Source organism: Prorops nasuta, unplaced genomic scaffold (assembly GCF_024137725.1).
Source record: "Prorops nasuta isolate Cenicafe-Biocafe unplaced genomic scaffold, Cenicafe_Pnas_1.2 PNAS00024, whole genome shotgun sequence".
Lineage (NCBI taxonomy): Eukaryota > Metazoa > Arthropoda > Insecta > Hymenoptera > Bethylidae > Prorops > Prorops nasuta.
Genome location: NW_027116821.1, coordinates 3278459 through 3303926, shown reverse-complemented (window position 1 = coordinate 3303926; position 25468 = coordinate 3278459). Strand labels below are relative to the sequence as shown.

The 25468-nt window shown below is 48.1% G+C and overlaps 1 protein-coding gene across 5 annotated transcripts in view; it reads left to right on the top strand.

The window, feature by feature from the left end:
- LOC136781699 (uncharacterized) overlaps nucleotides 1-25468 on the top strand; it is a 257477-nt gene that overhangs the window by 174821 nt on the left and 57188 nt on the right. For 4 of the 5 annotated variants that reach the window (XR_010823961.1, XR_010823960.1, XM_066740663.1 and 1 more), the window contains one exon: nucleotides 4398-4484. Coding sequence is in view for 2 of the 5 variants with exons in the window: in XM_066740663.1 (XP_066596760.1) it covers nucleotides 4398-4484 (87 nt within the window). In the remaining 3 variants the exon portion in view is untranslated. Of the gene's footprint in view, nucleotides 1-4397; nucleotides 4485-25468 lie in introns of those variants that run through there. The other variant, XR_010823959.1, reaches the window with a different exon arrangement.

Here is a 25468-nt window from a genome sequence, read left to right as displayed (position 1 = left end):
TCCCGAGGCCCGATAGAGAGCACCGACGCGCTGGAGACACACCGAGAGCTTTCGAACGGCTCGCAAACACTCTCCGAACCGAGCGTGAAAGCTTCGCGTCGTAGCTACAGCTCCGTGTACACGCACACACGTGCCACCCTGGCAATGCTCTCTCCGGCTTGAAAGCTTCCAAGGTTCCGAAGGATGGAGAGGCTGAAAAGGCTGGAAAAAGCTCCTCTTCTCCGCCGCCACCGTAGCCAGTGTCATCCGACCTTTGCCCTCTCCCCCCTCCCGCTCATCTCTATTTGCCTTCCAAGAGTGCAACGAGCTTTTTATTCGCGACCGCCTCGCTGCACCGGAATCAGCATTTTCTCAGAACTCCCGGGTTGCCACTTCCGATGGCACGGGAGACCCCCCCCCCCCTCCTTTGCTGCTTTTCCTCCTCGATATCGCATCCCTCAATTTTCCATCCGGCTTATTTATCCCCGGTTAACGTACACCCGACGCTTTAATCCTCGCTCCTGTACAGCAGCTTTTTCCGCCGTTTCAAACTCATTCATTTTCCTGGAACACGCTCCGGACGAGGTGGACGAAGAAAAAGGAATTTTTAACGTGTGTATATACGTACGGCGCACGTTAGCCGAGAGAGCGGATCGATGGTGGCCGCACCGCGCCGCGATGTCACGTGAAAAATTGTTTTCCGCGTTCGGGCAGGAGGAGAGCTGTGGTCGACGTGGCCCCCCGAGGTACGAGGCGAGGTGGAGGGTGAGAGGGACGAGGATCGGAAGGAGGTGGATAATTAATCCGCGGTTTTTCCTCGTCTAATTAGTTGGATTTATTCCGTTGGTCCCCTTATCCTGCAGCTCCTCCACCCCGTCTCGTCAGGCTCCAGCCGGTGGTGGACCCGTTCGCCCGCTCCAACCGGAGCTCCGGAGTCTCGTTGATGTATGGAAATGTATGCCGGGAGATGGAGCCTCGCATTTTTCCAGCCACCGTGCCTTCGTTTCCACCTCCCCCCTCCTCTTCAGCATCCCCTTTCCTCGCCCTCCCCCATGCGCACCACCAACCATCCCTTAATGACGCGTCTACTCGTTAAATTCGTGTCAGGACGCTCTCTTCCACCGCGCTCCTCCCTCTTCCCCTCTCACTCCCTCTTCAGCGCCGTCCTCGGCCCTCCAGAGCCTTCTCAAATCTGGCCGATCCAGCCTTCTTAAGTAGAAATCCACAGCGCGCGCTCTCGAGGATTTTCACTCTGCGACAGCGAAGCCACTTCTCATGTTTCCAAGCCTGCGGATATACCGTCCCACTTGATCCTCTCGCTCTTCGCGAAAGCGTCAGTTTCTTCATCTGCGGAGAACGTTTATAGCAGCGTCGAGTGCGAAGCCTTTGCACACCAGTCACCTTGGCGAAGCTTCCTGCTTTACGATGCCTCGCGAAAAATATATTAATTTTATTAGATTCTGTTTCGAGTCAGCTTTACGACTCGAGTCGAACCAGTCCTGCGCACTATATATATATATATATAAATGAGTATCTTTGCCTTTAACCATTATTATATTACAACCGTATATATATAGAATCTTCCAGATACGTATTATAAGAAAACCTCGTGATCTTTATATATTTACGTCTCGTCGCTACGTCAGAGCTGCGCTCTTCAGGATTGACCGTGTGCGAGTGTATAATTGCGGACGGTGGAAGTGAAAATCAGCTTTCGTGCTGAAGCTATATGCGTGAGGTGAGTCCGTGGCGCGTGAGAAGATAGGGAAACTCGTGAAGAAAAACGCTTATGGTGAGTGCGCTAGTGGCGTAGTGTGGCAATCAGCAGAGCGGCAAGACAAAAGAATCGCGTGGCCATGTCCTGCGATCTTGACGTCAATGTCCGCGACGGTAGTCAAGATGGCTACCTAGACACTTCCCGTGTCAAACCGTTCGCCATCGTCGTGCCGCGTGTACATATATATACACATAAGCAATGGCCAATGGCTCGCTCCTCTCGACAACCTTTCTCCACAATTTATATAACCACCCCGTGTCTCGATCCTCGAATCAGAGACAAACTCATCCGATCGATTAAAAAACAATCTAATCATCTCACGATTTTCCGTACATGGAATTCAAACTCGTCAAAGCTCGAGTTTTATGAAACGAACTTGAATAACTGGACTCGAAGCATATACCGTATACCACGTATCATACACAACTCCCGTATCTAACGATTTTAACATAATGCTTCGTTTAGCTTAATGGAAGAGTACGGTAAGAATGCGTAGGTTCCTTGCGAGGCTACTTTATGCCATTACTATAGCGTTTCTTAGGAAAACGCATCTGTGATCCAGGAAAGCGTCGAACGCCTCGTAGAAGAGCGACGGGTGTCGCGATAATCCGAACAGTTCCCTATAGAGGAGAGCCGGAGCGAGTGTTCCAGGTACGATATACACAATCTTCGAGGAATCCGCTCGCACGCATCCATATACATATATATATATATATATATATAACTGTGACCGAGATGTTGAGACTCGGTTAAAGAGGAGCTGCGGAGGCGCGTGTACAGTTGATAAAAGCTGAAAGAGAGAAAGAGAAATTGCACACGGTGCTTGGGAAGTGGATGGATGTGGAGAAAGAGGAGGAGAGGAGGGGGGGGGGGGGGGAGGTCGGGTAAACTATATGGCATGTAGCCGTGGGGATGGCCAAGCACGTAGCTAGTAAGTAGTAGGTACGTAATGGGTAGCAGGCAGTAGGTGGCAAGGCTGCGTGACGAGGCGATTGCGGACCGTGACTAAAATATTTAAAAATATGTATCTTTCTGGCCGGACTGCCGTCCAGTTCCAGTTCCAGTCCCGGACTCAACGAATGAGCACCACCCCCTTCCCCCCTTCTGCCCCCCTCGCTCTCCCACCGACCAACCCTACCACAGCGTGCAGCGCGCCTCGCTATATTTATTTCGCGTTTCCTTCCTGCCACGACCACCGACCACCGGTTACCATTCTCTCTCTCTCTCTCTCTCTCTCCTGTGTTTTTCTAACCGAGATCCCACTCGCACACACACACACACACAAACACACGTACGAGCGCGTTCCACCCTTCCAACCCCTTCCCGCTGAGTGGACCAACGCTAATTTCCACGCTAATGCTTGTCTGCTCGTTTGCGTACCTCCTCCTCCTCCATTCCCTCGGAGGAAATATATGCGCGACAGCCTTTCCAATCCCTCTCATGTAAAGCGACCTCTTGATCTTCATTTATCACTACAGCTCGTTGCAAATTAATGCAGATCCTTTCTCCTATATATAAATTAATCTTTCGCCTTTGCAAAAGATCGATTTATATTTTTGTGTACAGACTCGAGAATAGGAGGAATAAAAGTGTTTAAAATGTTGTAGAACTCGATGATAATGGTGTGCGCGATTTACGCGCCAGGGCATTTTAACGATGTACAGAAGTGCGAAGAAAAACCGTTAGATGCTCGCGTAGGATGCGTTCAATAATTGCTTTATTTTGAGTTTCGGAGGCCAAGTCGAGAGCTGGCAGCGTGCCGGAAGCAGAAAGCAGCGCGCCGGCTGCGAGAAGCCGGCAAACGGTCGCAGCCAGGTCCGCGGCATGCATATTCATGATTCTTTTTCTGATCGGTCATCGCGGGAAAGAGGAAGCGAGGCACACACAGGCGAGCGCTATACATATAGTATACACACATATACCGCGTGGCCAGAGAGGCCCGAAGCTATACGACAATCGTGGCCGTTGCGAACCCGCAGCCCGGGCCTAAAACGCGATGCGACAGGGCGCATACTAATGGGCCACGCGATTTTTCCAACTTCCGACCCTTATCGTCCTTTCCTAACCTCGAACCTTGCGCGATTCAACGCACAGTTGGTCCCACTTCCCCGCAGCTTGTCCCATACGGAAGTCGTTTAACAATCCTTCCTTCCGGACGAGAATGTCAATTATATTCCTGTCGGTTTCGACAAACCGCCATCTTGCCATGTTCCAGCAACGTTCCTCGCAACACGTTTCTAAATAGCTGAATTATCTTCTCTCGCGCGACCCCTTAAAATCCATCCAGCTATCTCTTAATAATTTTCGTAGATATATATATATATATATATATAGATGCTCGTAAAGAATGCTATCAATCATCGACTCGTCATGAGGAATCGCGGCAACTCGTACGCCAATGAGAATGATCGATCGAAATCATCGATCTTTGATAAATTAATTAGGATGTATATTTTGTATAATTGATTCACGTGTCGTATATATATATATACCAAACACGGTTTAATAACAAATCGTTATAATTTGTATCGAGTGAAAGAGGGTCGTAAGGAGGAGCTCCATTCACGTCGTATCAATTTTGATTAAGAAACTTGTATATTATAATTAATCACTGTACCGTAAAGCTACGTTTCACTTTCAGAAGTCATTGAAGATTCCGAGGAGGGAGAAGGAGGGGGAGGAGGGGAGACGGCGCGTTTTACATTCCGCATCAATAAGCAGAACTCTGGTGAGTGTATTGCTTCAATGCTTCGGCTATCCGTAGCAAGAATCTCTCTAGGCAGTTAAAGGCAGACTGTAAATCGTTCGAGTGCCATATCGTTGGGACGAAAATCTGAAGGATTTCGCGGATGGTTGAGTATCTCACTGGCTCGATTCACCGCGTTAAAAAAATTCTTGTTCAGTGACTGATAATTTTCTAACCATTACAGGAATGCGCTTTTTCATAAATTATCTTCATTCCAGCGACAAAACTGCACGATTCTCGTCGGGTTGACTTTTGACGACGCGACTGATAAAGAAGATTGAAAGTCGTCAGCAGAATCGCAAGGCGATTATAGCGAGTCGCGAGGTGGAGAGGCACCTAATGGAGCATTAAATAAAAATATTCATTGGTGGCCGGGGCACGGCTTATACTCTTTTATGGAGCTTAATTGTAAGAGAAACAGCGCCTTTTCGCTGTGTCGACCCTGCGGCCATTAATTTCATTCCACGCGTCGCCCGCCTCCAGCTCGACGTTGCTCTTCCTGAAAAATCCGCCAAACGTAACCGTCCAACTTTCGCGTGTTCAAAGATTCGGGTATCGGAGCTTTTCTTGCAGGAAAAATAAAGAAAAACTCGCGGAAAGTTTTTTCGTCGAGCAAAGCTTGCTGCGGGAAATAATAATAAGGTAAGTGGACATTTCGCGTATATAAAAGTGGATAAGAAAGGAAAGAAGAGAATGTAGCATCTCGGTGGCACAGTAGCGGGTGGCAATGGCCAGTTAGCGCCAAAATAAAATAAGGATGGAGGAGAATGAAAGGCAGGAAAAATAAGTCGACCCTTATCTCGTCCCCGTCCCGTTCCGTTTGGCGCATGCATATTCAAGACTCCCCCCCCCCCCCTCTCTCTCTCTCTCTCTCTCTCCCTCCAATGCAGAGCTATTCCTTCCCAATTCGTCTTTATTACTCCCGCTGCGTTTTATGTTTCCTCTCGGTCCCACCCGCGCTTACCACGCGTCTTCCTCGTCGTACGCACCAGACTCTATACTTACGAGCGTCCGCCATCCGCTAATTCCTGGCCTTTCTTCTTTAATTGCACCGACGCAGCGATAAGACCGTTCGTTCGATCGATCCCATCCTTATATACGTATATATATACCGACAAATTCTTCTCGCAGCTTGTACATTTTCCGCTCGTGTGTTCGCGTACGTGTACCACGTCGGCCCAAACAGGAGTACCGTGTAACGAGGCAACACCCATTCTTACACCCTCGGCCATCGCGATAATCTTTACTGCCTCCGCGTTACGGAGACGCTACGTTTATGCATCTAACCAGAGTACCCACCGTCGACCTTTTTTATGCTCTTTGAATAACGCTACCCCCCCCCCCTCTCCCCCCTCTTTCTTCCTTCCACTTCCGTCTCTTACCAAAAACTATAAACAAGGATCTTTGAAAAACGTTCCTCTGTTTCTCTCGCGTACAATCCAGCAAATATCTGTTTATCGATTCCTCGAGTTTAGTAATATTTTTCAGTAACATATATAAAACGAAGATTTCAGAGACTGAAACCGACCGTACTTTGACCGAACGGTTATTTTAAAGTATCAATTGGTCGATTCGCCATGCGACTCTTACATATAGCATATATATATATATATACAAGTAGTGAAATAAGGTCATAAGCAGACGGACGTGTCACGTCGGACGCGGGCTGTTCCAACGATTATATACCTGAAGAGAGGAGGGGGAGGTGTTTGCGTGGTATCGATGCTTGCGAGTCGCGACGATGGTTTGGATTATGGTTGCGGTGGTAGCAGGAATGGTGGTGGTATCGCCATTGCCGAACGATCCGGCACAATGGCGCGCGGCGGCAACGTGCGTCCCGGAATGGAACGAGACGAAACGGCTTTGCATTGTCCGTGCTGTACTGTGACGGTGACGTGACACACACGCGTCTTATCGCATTCTTATAACGCGCGTACGTGTCACGCACGCCTACCTACTTATACCCGTGCTATGGCCGACTTCGAGCCAACGTATATACATATATATATTAGCCTGTGAGGACTATCGTGGAAAATGGACCATCGATCGGCCGAATAACGCTCCTATCGACCTGTCGCCTCGCTCAAGATTAATTGCTTCGTTGTAATAATAAAAAAATTCAGAATATTTCTTCGCTCCTCGCTGGAAAAACCTGCAAAACTTTCACGGAAACCCGTATCGATCCTCTTTTCGTGGAACCAGAAGGAGTCGCTGATATATATATATATATATATATATACTATTCGATTCGGTGTTTGAGCAAGGAGGATTTAATGGCGGATCTCGTTGAGAAAGACTGCACAGTATATATATATATATATAATCGCAGTGTGCGATTGCGCCTTCTCTCTCCGTGTTCCTTTATCTGATTCCTCATCGAGATCGAAGAATAGTGTGCAAGGGGCGGTGAGTGAAAAATAGGAGCACGTAGCGTAATCGGTGTGATTTTTCCTGTGGCTGGTTGCACGAACTTTTAAAGCCGTGACCGTTTCTAAAACGGTAGATCCGCGAACCATATTAACACCGCGAGGCACGAACAATCGGCAGCGATATTCATCGGCGTGCCGGTTGCCACCGACTGCGCTCCAATCTCCACGTGCAGTTTCACGCGTCCAGCTTTTTCGTCCCGTTAACGCAGCCGGCGCCGGAGCAAACTTTTCCTTCGAGCTGTCTTTCGGACACTGCATGCACGCGTGCTAGACTCGTGTTTTATCAGAGAGAGTCTCGCGATCGATCCTTCGTCCTTGCGACGCGATCGAGAGTCTCTGGAAAATTGCCTGGAAAAGTCGTGAAAATCTTTGCATGGGCGCGCCTCGTACGACACATTCCTCCTCGAACAAAATTTTCCTTCGAGGTGTATTTTAAATACTCTGCATATATATGTTAGACTCGTGTTTCATCAGCGAGAATCTCGCGGTCGATCCTGTGCCCTTGCAACGCGATCATCGCTGTTGAAAGACTCTCGAAAATTGCCTGGAGAAGTCGTGAAAATCGTTACATGGGCGCGGCCCGTACGACACATTCCTCCTCGGAGAACGTACGTCGCGATGGCATTGTTCCATCGCGTCGCACCTCGATCACGCCTCCGTCACGTGGCCCACAATTCACCAGACGTGACTCTTCGAAACCTTCGCGACGTACACGCTCTCGCCGCGCCTCGCACATACATACATATATATATATATATATATAAATACACTGGACTTTCTTCACAAACTTGAATCACGAGAACATATATATATATATATATATATAAAATATATAAGCACAGAAAAATTTCTCGCCAAATAATACCAAAAGTCAAACTCGTACGCACCTGCCACGGTGCTGCAAAAATGTTATTGGAAAAAATTTTATGAATTTCTACGAATGGAGCAACTAAAAAATGCCGTGATTATTACCGGGCATAATTATAGTTCCGTGTTCGTGTAACGAGCAGTCGATATATATAGCAGCAGCTCTAACGACCAGACTACTCACGTTTTTCTCTCGGCAATGGCAGCCAGCTGAAACTATGAGACAAGATTATTTAAAAGACGACCAAGTTTCTTATACACCGGAGTAGAGTTCGAAGCGACGACTATAATTAATCTTACGTAAGAGAAACATTCTTTACGAGAGAGATCTCAATCGCGTTATCCCATATATCCAGAAGCTCGATCGGTTCAAAAATTCCTGCTTGTAGGGGTAAATATAAAACCAGGATCAAAACATGATCCAATATAGGAATCATGAAGTTGTAGAAGCTGAAGAGGAGTAAGAATAGAGATATATAGAACGTCCTGTCTGGTTGCTCACAAGTTTCTTTCTAGCCAACATTTTATATATATATATATATATATATATATAACTGGCGCAGGCAAGAATTAAGGGGCAAGTGTGTGCGATGTTGTGTTACTGGTGTGCCAAGCTTGGTCCGTTGGTTGGTTGGCAGCGGAGTAGCTGCTCGCTCGCTCACCTGCCGCTCATTAGAAGCCTTATCGCTAATTAATCCCTACAGCAACGGCGTCACGGCTCTCGTGTCGTTCGTTGCCTCGCTTTTCCCCTCCCCCTTTCCCACCGCTTGCCAATTATGGTTATACTTCCTGAACTCGTCACCCTACCATCTCTCGCGCTATACGTGCGCCATGGCCGACCTACGCGTGGTGCGTGCAAGAATCACTGGTGCGTTTCTTCTTTTCAAAAGAAACGCCCGGCGCGGCGGCACTGGAGGATTTGCGCGATAATTAAGATTTATCGATTATCGTACGTATATACCGTGCGCAACATCGTTACGATCGAATCTCTCCTCTAAATTGCCGAGGCAACAGCCAGCTTGGCAGGAATTCGAACCGACCGACTCTCTTGAACTTTTTCTCTCCTCTCTCTCTCGATTCACAGCACGATATGTGCGAGAATATTTGCTTATTATCGTACGTACGCCATATGTGGCCTTCCTCCTCTTCATCTTCACGAGACACACTTAATCCCTAATTATGGTATTATTTTGTTTTTAAACGTGGGGCGCAGTACGAACCGACGTGTTAAATGTTTTGGTGTATATATGCGAGTTATATTCGGCTCGCGAAGAATTATATATATATATATATATATATATATATGGTTTAGGCCGATTAGCCGGCTCGACGGACAGCTGGCATAGGTCAGTATCATTATCTCCGGAGCAGGAGGAACGAGAGTGAAACGGTGAATCGATAGTCCGTCGTACGGGACATTAATAAACATGAAGTGACGAAGCGCGAACCCCTTCTGTTACGACCATTTCCGTGCGACTCGCCTTATCGTCCACGGATTCTAGTCCACTTTTATATATATATATATGCAGCAACGACAAAAATACAACTCAATTTCTATACAACAAAGCGTATACGCTAGAGAGGAAAAGCGAAGGAAATTATTTTTATACCGATACATATTTCAATGAAAATATATATAGTACACTCTCGAGCTTGCAAATCGCCTTATTGTCCACGGATTCTAGTCTATCTTTATATATATTTGCAACAATCACAAAAGTACAACCCAATTTCTATATAACAAAGCGAATACGCTAAAAACAAAAAAGCGAGGAAAATTGTTTTGATACCGATGCATATTTCAATGAAAATATATATAGTACACTCTCGAGCTTGCAAATCGCCTTATTGTCCACGGATTCTAGTCTATCTTTATATATATTTGCAACAATCACAAAAGTACAACCCAATTTCTATATAACAAAGCGAATACGCTAAAAACAAAAAAGCGAGGAAAATTGTTTTGATACCGATGCATATTTCAATGAAAATATATATAAAACACACTCTCGAGTTTTTCCAAGTGACAAAAACCGTGCGCCTTATCCATAGCGAAATATCGTTCTGGAGTATCGTTTAACTTTAATCTCCCGCTTAACTCGGGACTGCTTTGTTGCACGTCCAACAGCGTAACCATCATAATCTATTCGCAGAGAAAGTAATCGCGAATCCAGCGAGCACGAAATGGGGAAAGTTTGGCCTCTTCTTTTTTATCGCTCGCTTCTCGTTCGACATTAGAAACCACTGCAGCAGCGATAAAAATGGCTCGAGTGGCCGATGGCGAATGCGTGTTTCGAGTGGCCGTTCGCAAAACGTATACACACATACACATAGAGAGAGAGAGAGAGAGAGAGAGAGAGAGAGAGAGAGAGAGAGAAAACAAGGAGTATCCTCCCGGTGGAATAATAATTGTTCAACGACAAATCTCAGGATTTCCATAAATCAACATCCACATCTATCATCGCTGTCTGGCATAATTAGTATGTAGATAACTCAATTATCACGGGCGTACAATCCTGTGAGCGATCTAAATAATGCAGGATATTTACATGAGCGCACGCATCGTGCAAATGCATGCGCGCCTCTATATCTTTCACGAGTATTTAGTCTCGGCATCGGTCTCGGAGAGCAAGAGTCAAGAGTTCCGCGCTGAGTGGGGGAGGGGGGGGGGGTGAGGCACCCTGAAGAACACCTTGCGATATCACGGGGCTCTCTTCGAGATTCTCGCTCCTCGCCCCTCGCAAAACTCCCTTTAAACTTTCCCAAAATTGCGTCTCGACTCGTCGTCGGCCACGCGACACTCGCGTTCACCACGACCAATAACTAATCCAACTTATACCATCATATATACATATACACTTATAATTGTGCTTTGCAAGAAACCGAGAGAGAAAGTAAAGCCTGAATTTGCGTCTGTGTGCGTCTACTCGGCAATAAGTACTTGAGGGAATCGTTTGGCGTGTGGTGCCGACAACTTGTTAATTATTAATCAACATGTTTAATTCATGGAACGCGCGCTCGCGCTGTTTCTTTACCGGTTGCGCGCTGTAGACGTCCCAGCGTGGCTAATCGCGCTCTTCGCTTCTTCAGGAATCCCCTGTGACCTTCCCCCACCTTTATAGAACGCGTACACCTTGTGCACATTCTTTTTCTACACATCCGCTTCTGTTTAGTTTGCGCCACCCGGTATACACAGGAATCCCACGCTGTCCCGTCGCTGGATGAACTCTCCACACGCGTAACTTATTCGAGTATCGCGTACGTACCTCGCAGCGTCAAGGTCGTCCTCGTCGAAAGCGCGCGTCGCTCTACGTATATATATATATATATATATACATGGTACGCAGTCCGCGGTACATAGACATGCATCCAGCTATAAGCGATGCAAGCAGCACCAAAGTGCATAATTGCTTCTTTTATCGACGCGCGCATTAAAATTTCTCGCCTTTCCTCCTTCTGGGTCAGACGACTATCGTTATAACGTCCGCATAACAGGTGGTTGTAACTGGAACACTTTTTTCAGTCTCAAGCTCAAGGCCAAGGCGATACAATGAATTATGAAGAAGCCTCGACGCACGCCCCGCAAATCTTTCCTCGTAATTGTTCCGCTTTAATGACTCTGCCGCATTTTTCATCCAACCTCGTCGCTATTGCGCGATAACAATAACGCACCTCGACCGTTTGGAACTTTGTTCACGAATAATCTCACGTTTCTCGGTATTTTTTCCTCTTGGATCGAATAAGTTGAAGATTTTCTTATATATATATATATATATATATAGGAATTTGATCGAAGCGTTGGACGCGAGGGTGATAAATCAAGCGAGCGAAAATCCTACTTGGGAAATCTCACTCGATGCTATTATATATATATATATATATATATATAGCGCGATCCTTCGAAAACAGTGCAAAAGCGTTTGTGCGTGTATTTGCGAAGCGTAATATATATATATATATATACTTTTGTGTATCGTATCGTGGGGTGAATTCTAGTCTTCCTTCCTCCCCCAAGCGTGCAGCGGCTCTGGGGTGTTTATGGGTATATTATACGATCGGTCTCGAGGACCCGTTACGCTTATGTGGCAGAAAGGACCGCGAGTGGCACGCACACACTCACCAACACCGGCAAAAAACTGCATCTATGACGTACGTGTGCCGATATACGCGCCTGTGTTTGCCTTATTTCCGTGAGCGCGTTACGGTTGCGGCTCGGACGCGTGCGAGTCCCTTCGCGACGTCTATAACACGCACGGGACCATAAAAAAATACCCATAGAGTGAAAATAAATCTAACCTTGGTCCGAGTCCCCCCTGCGTAATAGAAACGAATGACCGAGGAAGGAAACGGATTCACTGTCTATAAATAGTATATATATATCTGTCCAAATGTCTTTTTTTCTTTCTTCAAAACGCTGCACGCTGAAGAGCGATTTTAGGATTGTTTGCGATTCGTTATAACGTGGAGGAAAACCCATGCAATTCTATATAATTAACGAAACTCTTTTATACCTAGAACGCAAGCGAGTTGATTCTTTCCTTCCGATCGCTTCCTTTCGTATATCCCAACATGAAATATGCATCGCAACGGATAAAACTGGTAGAGCCACGACATTCGGCGAACCGTTACCAAATGGACCTCCATTTTCTATATTACCCCGGCACATCGGCATCTAATCGCCGAGAAACATTTTTATCGGGAGGAGAAAATATCTATACTATATATATATATATATATATATGAGATTTGCCCAGGACCTCTGTAGCCCGAGTCTCTGGACAGTGGAGCTTTGAGGGGTATGGAGGGACGAGGAGACGCTATATGGACTCTTCGACTCGCGAACTATACGGGTCTGCAGGTTTCGAGAGAAAGGGCGAGGGTGGATGAAGAAACCAGGCATGTGTACGAGAGAGAGGGAGAGAGTAGAGAAAAACTGGAAAAAAAGAGGCAAAGTGGAGGAGAGCTGTAAGAGTGGGATAGAGCAAACTCTCATCTCGGCGTGTGTGTGTGTGAGTTTGCAAGTGTATAGAATGGAGTGGAAGCAAAAGAGGAAGAAGGAAGGGAGGAGGGGGGAGGGTTTGGTTTACCGCAACGCTACCACCCTTAACGTGGTCTGAGTTCATTGCGCGAGTCATCAGTATCCATAAGCGATGAGTTAGCTCGAGCTCGCTCAGCTGCACTCTCCCGAAGATGCTGCGTCTCGTTCCCCGTGCAAGCTTGATCGTTGCTATCCTGGCAAGAAGAAGGAAGGAAGGAAGGAAGGTTGGGTCGGTCGGTCGGGGTTGGGGGTACCTGGTTCGGTTGTTCGGCACACTCCTCGCTCTCTCTCTCTCTCTCTCTGCTGCCGGGGATACGGTCCGATAGCGAAACTATAGCGGCAGACGAAGGCGAAGGACGAAGGACGAAGGCCGAGGACGTGTACTTGGGTGTGGGTGCGCTTGATTTTCTTAGGTCAACGTATAATGAAGCCTCGGCACAGCGTGGCCGGGACGTTCCGAGAAGAGAGGAGAGACGGAAGTGGAGAGTGGGCAGCCGAGGCTTCCTAGACCAATCCCAGGCCTCCTGCCGAACCCCCGAACTCGGTCCGGCCAACCAGCGAACGATCTCTCTCCTCCTCGGAGGAGTCTTCCGGAACCTCCTAGAATCCCGCCAGCTTCCAAGTCCGCAATGTCTAAAAGCTACTCGCTTTCAACCTTTTCCAAACTTTATATATATATATATATATAGAGAGAGAGAGAGAGAGAGAGAGAGAGAGAGATACAAATACATGTACAGATCTACATTTTACGTGGCGCAAACCTTACGGTTGGAATTAATATAACGAATGGTCCTTGCCGTACGTCCCTCTCGCTCCCTACAATTCAATTAAACAAACCTGCTGAACGCGGTTCACCTTTATACGTATATACATAAGACTCTGTTTTCGCCAAATTTCGCAATTTCGTGCGGAGAACTCGAGCGCCTTTGGGAAATCAAGTTGATTTTTTGCGCGTTCTATATATCTCGTGCAGGAGACCGCTTCGTTTCATAATTTCTTCAAGGTTACAATTATATAGGAAATTACAGGAATTTTCCTATAACTTAACGTACCCCAAGGTTTTCATCATTGGACGGAATCTCCCTTGAAACGTGAATTCTCTGCAGTTATCGCGACCGAACCTAATAGCTCCATTGAAATTTCGCGTCGCGTATCTCATATACACAGAGGCGAGGAGATCTCGTTGATTCGTCGAGGCAGAAGATCTTCGCGCGAAGTATATATACCAGAAAGGTTTCGAAGTCCGTGTCGTGTTCTGGAAGGCAACGGGGCGAGATGGAAAAATTGCCTCCATGTAAAAACATGAGAATCGCTTCTCCGGCGTCCACACTCGATAAAACGACCCTGAGCGAGCGAGCGAGGGTGCTCGTACTCAACCGGAGAAAAAGAGAGAGAGAGAGAGAGAGAGAGAGAGAAAACACTGGGACGGTAAGGAATACTGCGGCCAAGCGTGGACGATGAGGTCCAAACATGGACGCGCATACAGGAGCAAAAGAGAGTTTCCTTTTGCGGCGGCATTAGAAGAGAGGGAGCGAATTCGCATCGAGTCAAGTGGTCAGCTATCGAAACCTCCTACCATCACCGGCAATAGCCGCGCACCCCCCTCCCACTACGCGCTTCACCCCCCGGGGACCGGCTCCACCGGCCAATAATAAAAAATATACGATCTGTCGGCTCACACGGACGGCAGCCTTCTCGACACACCGATCCAACCTAGACGGCGAATTATACTTCGAGGCCGGTTCTAAGTGATCGCATTTCCACATAGACGAGCTGGCCCGATACGATATGAAAGACTGGCCGATGCCGTTATTGCCGCGTGGCAGAAGGGGCTGAAAAAGACCCCGCGCTCGCTGCCCACTCCAGGGGATGCTCCGCGCCTCTCTCTCTCTCTCTCTCTCTCGCTCTCTTCATATATCTATATAGTATACCCCATCCCGAACCAACCTCCTCCATACCCACCGTATTATCGCTTGGGATATTTTTCGGATTCTCTATGACCATTACCAGCGTAGAGCAGCTCCAAAAAACTATATCCGGATTCAATGGACCAATCCTCGATTCGATGCACGACTCCTATATCCTCGTTCTCTTCTTCGGACCAGGTTATAGATCAGCCTCTTCTTGTATACGTATATATATGCGATCGACCTTCCTATACGCCGCTTCTTGCGCAACTTTGGTACACGCAAAAAAATGGAAGATCGTAATAAAGAATCGAGAGGAACTGCTTGGAATCGTTCGGAGACAGTTATTTACCAAAAAATTTACTCAACGACACAGTGGAACCTCCTTTTTGGCCAATGTCCAACGGGTAATTGATTTACGCTTCTGGAATTATCATCCTCCGGGGCGTAATTCCGTGCAAGAAGAAGACTTGGACAGGTTCGAGGAATATAATCGTCTGGTTTTTCCCTCCCAGAAACGATATAGATCACGCGTTAGGTAGTTGAAGAGGAGGCATCGGGACGTTATACGATCTTGCGAATAATTACGCGAAATCTATCATCGATGTGGTGCACGGGTGGTGGTCCCCCGCGCCCTTGGCGTATAGCTCGACGTCGGAGCAGGGGTCGAGTTAACGGAAGAAAGATGATCCATTCGTCATAATATAAAAATGGCCGTGACAGCGTTATCTGTGGCCATTTCCTGCAGCCGTAGCGCCGGTTCCCCGAGCTCACTTGTCACTATACCGGAGGTAATGATCATTACTGGGGTTTCAACCCTCCGACTCGAGTCGACCTCCAACCGTACAGCGCGCCTAGGTATATATATATATATATATATAGAGCGAAGAATCCGAGTGAAAGAGGAACGAGCAGTCCTTTGGCGTTGCGAGATGAGAGGAAAAGCTCGCGACGAAAAGAGAGAGAGAGAGAGAGAAAATGATATAGACCGTTGGTGCTAGCCCCCCACGTTCTCTCTCCCTCCGCACCATCCCTTCGGAAGGTATAGCGAGGATGGGACAAGATGGCCGCTGGTAAGACTTCCCGGCCCGCTTGGGTTTATGTGTCGTAATAAATGGTAATTTAAAACAGCGAGAACTAACAATTTCTTTCTTTATTTCTTCCCCAGTGCTCTGCGCTCAAGAGGCAGCAGCAACCAACACAGAGCTATATATACACCGAGGCTCGCACTCACACACACTCGCGTGCAGCCGAGCTTATACCGGGTAGTGGCATGATCCGTGCTGCTTCTGCTGGCTGCGTCGAGGAAAAAACACGTACACTCGCACACATATAGAGATAGCGCGGTATAGCTATCGCACGGGGATCTGGGGTAGCTGTTGGAAGGTGGTAAAAGGAGAAAGGAGGGTGCGCGGCGCACGAAAGGAGTAGGAGGAGGAGGAGGAGGAGGAGGAGAGTGGAAGAGAGTACTTTCGTCGGGATATACAAACCAAGCACCGTGAACCAGCCAGTCAGCCAGCCCACGTAATATAAAGAGATATGTGCCGCGGAATAGCATTACCATTAGGAGATATAGTTTAGCGGAGGCACCAGATGAAATGAGATACTGCGGCTGAATCATGCATGAGCGAAGGTGCGATTCGCCAACACCTTTTCTCCCTCTCTACCCCCCCCCCCCTCCCATACTTCCCTCCTTATCCTTATCCATATCCCTCCAACGTCCTACACTCGACACTCCCGTAGTGCCAGCGATATATATATATATATGTACGCACGACGAGGCATCTCGCGAATCTCCTTTGGCCCATACCCAACCAACCCAGAGTCTCCATCATTGGAGAGATACAAAGATCGCTGCCTATATACGCTACAGCGAGACCTCATCGCCCGACGAATCTTCTCCCGATGAAAAAATTCAATATTCCCGCGCGGAGAGAAAGAGAGATGTACATATAGCAATGGCAACCTCGCGCGCGCGCGCGCGCGGCACGCTTTATTAACAATATAATCCAACCTTCCTTAAACCTTTATTCGACTACAAGATCGTCATATTCGGGATGGCACCGTGCGCGAAAATGGAATTTTTACGAGGACTATGAATTTCAAAGATACCTAGGGCCCGATCGCGCGGGCCGTCGGGGATTGTATATACCTTGATTAAAAATAATTCGATGAGATTGAGTCGTTATAGCTCTTTCGTTGCAGGACGCTTTATTTTTCTTCCGGGTAAAGGGAGGCGGGATGGACGTGTTTTTCTCAAAGATCTCTCCTGCCAGGTTTATTAAATTCCTCTGTGGTTCAAAGCAGCAGTAGCAGCAGCGGCAGCGACACGAGAGCACGGTCAGCGCCCATCTAATAAACGAGGCTGGATATCCATAGACGCAAAAGCGAATCTCCTCTCTCTGCTCTGGGCGAGAGCGAGGCTTCGGCCCGACGCCTCTTTCGTCAACTTTACCTGCCACCCCCTCCTCCCTCTCCAACGCTACGCTTCCCTTTACATCTGCCGCCACCCTCTGTCGCTCAGCTTCAATGAGAAAAGTGAATATGCTACAATATTCAAATGACAGTCGTGCGACACTTTATTAAACGTGCTATTTGCATCAGCCAACCCCGTTCGCTAGCTCGCTCGCCGAGGGCCAAGCTTCCACTCCTCCTCCTCCTCCTCCTCCTCTCTCTATATATATATATATATATATATATATACCCACCACCCATCCCTCCAGACGAAAACTTCCTTTCGAGCGTGATTAAAAAATCGGAAACAGAGTCGACGGAGAACTCGACGAGATGTACAAGGAGCAATATCGTATATATATTTGTTGGGAGACATTTTACAAGATATATACATATATATGTATATAAGAGAATGTACCTATATATAAGCTTGTAAATTTTATTAATTCCTCCTGATGTAGCCAAAGATTATAGAGAGATATTAGGGAAGCAGTTGTGGGAAGTCTGTCCCCTAAAGATCTTCATAGAGCATCCCTCAGGTCGCGCGTGCAAACATTATGCTAATTTAACTTTTAATCTCGCGTCGCAGCGCCATCATTGCTACTCTTTTCTTTCCATGTAGAAGGAGCAGGCTCCATAATCCTCCTCGACGTTCGGCCTCCTGGAAAGCGAAAAACTAAAGATTTACTTACATTTCAATGACAAAACAGCTCTTAAAAACGATTTAGCGCAGTTGGAATACATTTGCGTGGTTGAGGATACGTACCGATGGAATCGGAGGACCTTCTCGCGGAAAGCGATGGAAGCAAGGACGAAAAGCGTTTTCGAAGAAAGAAATTCTGAATCGAAATGCGAAAGGGGAAAACGGGGGAAGGAGCCGCGGGAGGTTGAAGCGCAGGTGATGTTACGTAGCGCTGCTGGTTGAACGTGGTCGTGCGATTGTGGTGGGAGCACTTATGCATTTATGCATTCATATTTCCGCGGTCTCCACTCTCGAGACGAACCGTAAGAAGTCGTCTCTTGCCGAGAGTACCGCAAGCACCACGACGACGACTCCAAGACTCTCTCTCTCTCTCTCTCTCTCTCTTTCCACCACCGAGTCTAACCACGAAGAAAAGGCGAGGCAGGAGTGGGAGATGGAGAGAGATAGGCGCAAAGTTGCCCCGGAATAATAATACACGCTGGTGCTCGCACCCGTCGAGGGAAAAAATCTGAATACATGAAACGTAATGACGGACCGAGAATCTGCGCCTTTCCTCTCTCTCTCTCTCTCTCTCTCTCTCTCTCTTCCGGAGAGAACAACTGCCAAACCTACTAGCCGCCCCACGCTCTTTAATAAGATATCGTTCCTCCGACTCGACCATCATCCTAACGTCCTTTGCGAACGAATCACATTCCAACACCCTGCGATCAACATCCTCGACCTTTGTTTCGCACAATTAAACCAAAGTTGGACAAAGTCGATCAGAGTGGATTCTCGTCCATATAGGAATGCGGACCGGCGAATTTCGAGGAAACGCGAAGCAGGATGTAGAGGAGAAATGACGATAGGAAGGAAGGAAGGAAGGAAGGAAGAAAGGAAGAAGAAAGGAAGGGCGCCGTCGTCGGTCGGGAGCGTGGCTCCGCCTATCGGTGCGCCGCCTCGCGGTGGTGAATACATTTAGCCTGGTTAGTTTACAAATGAATACAGCGATTGAAGCAACTTATAATATCAATGTACTCGGGCGTCTCGCTCGCACGTCTGGTACCACCCCTTGCTGGCATCTCGCTTCAACCGACTCGCGGGGTTCCATACAGAATGGCCATATTAACTTGATAATTAGCTCGGTTATACGACTTGCAGATGAGGAAAGACTCGGGACGGACGTCGGCTACCCCTACCAGAGTGGTGCCAGTGTTCCTTGCTCTGCTCCCTATGCTATGCTCGACTCGGCCCGGCTCCTCGTCGCTCGTTGGATGGATATAGAACCCTTAGTTCGTATTCCTCTCCCTGTCTGCCAGGAACCCCGTCTCTCGTGGTCCGCTCGACCGTCCGTGTGCGAGCCTCCGTCGACCGTTCGCGCGGCTCCACCCTAGTGTCGTCGGAACACACAGTGTCTTCTTCTTCTCCTCAAGGTCCACACGCTCGGTCATCCTTCGCCCGAGTGTACCGATGAGCTACCACGCGTCATCGTGCGTCTTCCCGAAGAGTGTCGCGCGTGCCAGTTGTCGCCACGCGATCCCAGCGGCCTCCTATAGCCTCGCAACGACATGGCGACCGTGACGTCGCTGGAGATCACGTGACCTCGTGCCTCCATCTTGGAACAGCCTAGCCTCCGCCACCTTTTGCTCCCTCGTACCCGACCAGCGGCTCTGACGCCAGGATAAGAGGTAGGTGCGAGAGAGGAAGGAGAAAATTCAATTTCCTCGTTTGGACTAAAAGCCTCCACGAGTTACGCAACCTCGAGAGTCGTTCTTGTCCGGTAGCTCGTTCGTCTCTTTCTCCGTTATCTTCGCGGAGGATGTAGTCGCAGAGTGGTTTCCGGCTTTCTCGAGGCTCGGAAGCTCTCGAGGGAGAGCCAGGTGGCGCCTCGAGGAACCATCATGGCTTCCTCCCGCTCACCATGCACTCGACTCTTGTGCGTTCCTCGCGGTGGACGGCGAACGTGGAATACGGAGCCTCGCCGTAGAATCCAGCGCGACCTCAAAGAGCTCGCGAAGGCCTCTCGTCTTTTAGCGCAGCGAGCGCAGTCGGAGAATACAAAGTACGTAGGCGCATTCCGGGAGATGACTGGCATTGAAAGCTGCCTTTCGGCCGCACCCGCAGCTGCCTCCTCCTCGCTCTGCGAGCCTATACGACCGGAATACAGAAGATGGCGGCCATATTAGCCTCCGCATCCCTCCTCTGCTTTCTTACCCTCCCCCACTTTTCTATACCGTGCACTCTGTCGTCTACTTCCAACTGTCCAGCCAAGTTTTCTCTCTCTCTCTCTCTCTCTCTCTCTCTCTCTCGCGCGCGCGCGCTCATTCTCCCTTTTCAGTTTATTGCCAATCGATCTGGAGCATCCGGAGCTTCGCACCAAAACTAGATATCCACGCCAACTGGACGATGCTACCTGTCGACCCTACACGTTTATCCACGATTTACGAAGAATCTCTCAACGACTGTCATCAGCCAGCATCGCATTTCGAACGAATAAGGACTCGAAGACTCGCCTCTCTATGAATCAAAGTGCCAACGAAAATGGATGTCGTTGAATCTATAGGATCGATCGGTGAATGGAGAACGAGAATAGTCCAAAGTGCCATTTTGGGGAACGTTCTTCGGCTTAGCGTCGTCCACACGCATCTCGCGTTGGTGCGTCGCGTCGCGAGGAAGAGGTCCTACGCCTCACAGCTGTTGTACACTCGAGCCATATTGGAGAACGTGCATGGACACGATCACATGGAGCAACGCGAAACTCGAGTGTGCGTATCGCGAGCATTCGCTTATATCGAAGATTCAACGTCGTTGGTCCGTATATATAATCCATTAAAGATATTCTCCCAGTGCATTTGTCGTAATTTTTGCCTCGATTCCATCTTCATCGAGGAAAACAGGTTTGGTCTGGAAAGAGGGGTCCAGGATCTTGATAATATTTTCGACACATTTTCTCGTCCCGCTATTTTGCATTTTCCCCATCTTTTGTGCAGCTCTCGACGTATCCCCTGCACACGAATATGGTCAGGTATTCACCTGGTGTCGATACTCGCTGCAGATACTGTCATCGCGCTACACCTGCATCTATGGATTGATCGTATACAAGCAGAAACTCGAAAGACAGAATCGCTTCGCGTGATTTACTCAACTCCATCTTATACATTACGCTCCGCGTTCGTTCTCTCCACAGTTACACGTATATTTTCCCACTATCGACTTAATCTATAAAATAACGGTAAATTATGCGGCTCGTTGGCTATTTACCGCGAGATTTATTCCCAATCTTGCCAAACATTATTCATTTCCAGTTACGAAAAGAGCAATACGTTGACGTTAAAAGAGTGTACGCCTGTTGTTCGCACGATTTATAGTTTGCTTTATTAGGACATAAAATTTTCTACCTGTTTAGCCATCGTTTTCCAATTCGATATCTATTAAACTCGTGTAGTCGTTTGTCATACTCCACGTGGTATACGTTAATTGATAAAATCGAGTGGTCTTGGCGAAGAGAGTGAGAGAGAGAGAGAGAGAGGGGGGGATTCCTCGCTTCTACAGAGATTTGCTCGAAAAATTGAATCGCTCGTAAGATGAGAACGTATATAGCGTGCGTTTCGTCATTCTTAGTAGTCGAAGCGAGTTTTGACAGACGTAATCTTCGAAGCCTTAAACTTGAAGAGGAACAAGCGTGGTGGTCGACGTGGAGGTTTTGTTGCAAATTTGCGGATCGGACTCTTAAATAGACAAGTAAGAAGAGATATATACACACACATATATATATATATATATATATATATATATACTGTAAAAGCCCGTACGAGAAGAAGAAGAAGAAGCAGAAGAAGAAGGCCCGAGCACGAAGGTGGCCCAACGCAACTCGAGCCACCGGTACGTGCCATCACGTACCAGACGAGGTTTTTACTAAAACAAAATCTAAATAAAGCGTCGAGTTGGTACGCGGCGATACGACCGCCACAAATTGTTCCCATGGCGTGCGTAGTGCGTAGCACATACGTGGAACGTCCGTGAGAGAGCTGCCCTGGTTATTATTATGCTCGAGTCGCTTCGGCGGTCACTGGCAGAAAACTCGCCTACCACGCGCGTCGCGCACCTATACGCGCGTCTCTTACCTGGCGAAAAACTCGCCGAACCCACCACGTATACCCGGGGATCGAACCGCGTCTTCCCATCGGGTAATAACCTTATTCCCCGCTGGATCAGCCAATTTACCTACAGCGAACGACCACCGGATACAAATTTTTTCGAGACCGCTCGAAAGAATCGCCAGGCTATAACGAGAGAGAGAGAGAGAGAGAGAGCCAGAATATATATAGAGTTCTTTTTTTACGAATTGCTCGTTCGGAAAGAATTAAAACGGAGAAAAATTGGTTCGGCGAGTCGATCGGTCGGTCTCGGAGCGCGGCGATTGCGGGGAACCACAGCACCTGCCAGTTGCTCGCGTACGCGGGGTACGTGGGTGCTGCGGAGCGATGGAGGTATATATATATAGTTGGGGCGACGAAAATAATGTATGCACCCCGGCCTGTACGCGCGATGGAAACTCCAAAAGAGGGAGGGGGGGGGGAGGGGGGACACCTGAACCTGCAGGCGGACCCGTCATTCCAGCCGGCTGTTCCATACTCTCCTACGTCTTTCCCCGCGCTACACACACACACACACATGTACCTAAAAACACTCGCACACTTTCCACCAGGCACCGCACCGTCGCGATAATTATTCTTTTAATTCCTCCGAAGCCGCTGTGCACAACTGCGAATCGCGCGACGCTCGTTCGGCCGACGGCAACCGGGACGCGCGGCAAACGAGTACACAAACGCTGCAAAATTCTTTTTATCGATAAATCACCAGCTAATTCGATGACAGAACCGAAGACACGATTTAAAAAATCCGGATACCCGCACCCTGAAACAATAATGCACGACGCGCTTTTCCACACGGTCTCCGGGACAAGCTGGAAACAAAGAAGCCAATTTCCTCGAAGACCTAATTCTACAGTATAAAAAAAGTATCGATAGTGTCGAGAGAGAAGCACGACCGAGGAGGTAAATATATAGCGAGTAGTCTCCTTATCCGATCGGAGATTGAATAAAACTGTAGCGAGAACTAATAAGGTATTGTTAAAAGTGGAGAAATTAGCGGCAAAATGCTTTAATTCTATGGTAATCAGCCGTGGGGTAATATGGCTATATATATCTGGTAATAGATCGGTCTGCGATCGGTCTGCGATTTTCTCACAAGTCGAAGATCCGTGCGCGCGACGCGCGAGGACGGAGAGAGAAGAAATGCTGGTGCGTATTACGCGCAGCTCGGTGGTGGAGGAGGGGGAGGGGGAGCAAGGAGCTTGATTGCCACGCGGGCTCGCGATAAGTCGCCGACTAAAACGCAGTTATCGCGTTGCCGTGATTATTTTCATTACGGTACGCGCGATCCTTATCCGAAGCTTCCCAAGCCGCAGTCCGCGCGCGGCCGGCACCATCGGGGCCTTAGATTTCATGTTTTTTTCTTAATGATTCGAGCAATTAGCCACGCTGAGTGCTCTGGCTTCTTCTCGTTCCTGCCCACTCCCCCCACTCTCGTTCCTCACCAACACACACACACACACACAAGGATGAAAAAAAGGCATGCTTCGAATCTCCGTTTCGAGCGATTCGTCTTTTGTTCGTCGCGACGAATCGCCCAAGGGACCATTTGATTCCCACTCGACTGGAACGCGAGTGTCATCGACGGTTTTTCTAGCTATATGTATATATATGATGGAGCACAGCGAAAGAGAAAACACTTGGATGGTATACGTATAAGGATGCGATATACACACACGCGCGACTGGAACGTGTGTCGGGTAGACCTCGCGGGGATGCTACTTGGAAACTAATCTTGATAACAACATTGTTTACATTTTAAGTAGCCTCTGGTAGAAAAAGCTGAAGGAGCCTATTCAGAAAACATATTTCACACATAGCGAGCTTAACACGACAGTCTTCCGTCGGTAGGAAAAAAGGTGTGCAGGGACAAGTGACTGGCGAGAAGAAAAAAAGCGTCCTGCACTGTTACGAAGAAAGCGAAGAAAAAGAGCGACGACAAGAACGAAGAGCGTGCGAGCAAAATCCGCCATCTCGCGTCACTCCGATCTCTACACACACACACAAAGCAAAAAGCACGCGAAAGCTCTCACCTTGCAAGCGTTATTTACATTTTAATAAAAACCCGTGCACTTAACGATATACTTAAAACGTAAACAAGCTAAATGTAAGGTGAGAGTTCATCGACGCGTCTCCTCGGAATAAATTAACGAGTCTGATCCTTTGACGACCTCCCGTTTCTTCCCCTATCACGCTGGGTCCTAGCTGCTGTATACATATATATATATATATATGATGGGAGTGAGAAGAAGCGTGAGATTAATTAAAGCTGGAATCGAAGCTTTTTAGTCCGGGCTGCAGTGCGGGGGGGGGGGCGGGGTGGTATGTGGGAGAAAAAAGCTGAGAGGGAATGAGTGGAGCCGTGCTGCTGGAAAGGTAGTAGTAGTAGGAGGGGGGGGGGGGGGGGGGAGGGGGAGTAGAGCCGCGCATTTGCGTATTGTTATGTTAACGCCTCGACGAAGTGACAATCGGCACGGGCACAATGGCGAAAAGCCTCGGAAGAGGAGGGTGGCATTCCGCCTGGAATACGCTGCTGGGGCGGAGTGAGGAAAACGAAAAGGAGTAAGAATAGGGGAGGGGGGGGGGGGGGAACGTTATCGCATTATCGTATTGCGGCGCCTCGCTGCCGAGACTTGCTTTGCCCTTACGTAAATTCCTGCAAACAAAGATTTACACTGATACACGCTACACCGTAAAGTGCACAGCTACCCTCATTTTTAGCCCTTTTTTATCTCCCATGTCCCAGCTAGACGTCGACGTCCGGATTGCGAAATCTCGACGCGGGGACGCGCGCGCGCAACGATATCCTCTCGCTTTAATATTCCTCGTTTCCATAAAAATGTGTGGCTCGTTGCGGGCTTCGGACGGGCCGCTCTACCGCGAAGATAATTTTTGCGAAAATCTGTCATGCAGCCGCTGGCCCACTTGACCCGCATTAATTATTAGTTTCTTTCGAACCGACCCCTCACCCGTGCACACGTTCACGTTGTACGCAAATGTTACGCCATTCGCTATAATCTCGTGCGAAAAATTGCAATTGACACTCGAGCAAGCAGAAAAATCCTACCTTCCCTCTGTCTCCGCAACGTGTCCCGTGCAACTTTATCAAAAGGCGTGAAACGGTTTTTGTAATTAAAGTAGCCGAGTCTTTGGAGCATTAGGCTTTCGTGCGAAACGAGCCGGTTAAGTTGTCATCAGATTTGGTCGACATGCCACCTCTGGCATTAGTGGCCTCTGATTATTTCAGTGAGACATTTTCTTCTACATATATATATATATAGTATACTTATCAGAGAGAGAGAGAGAGAGAGAGATAAACGTATATGGTGCTGCAGGTAGTAGATGTACAATATATTTAAACGTTGAGTAGCGAAGAAGTACGAGAGGGCTGGCACTATATATATAGGAGAGAGGGTGGTAGAAAGCCGAAAGGAA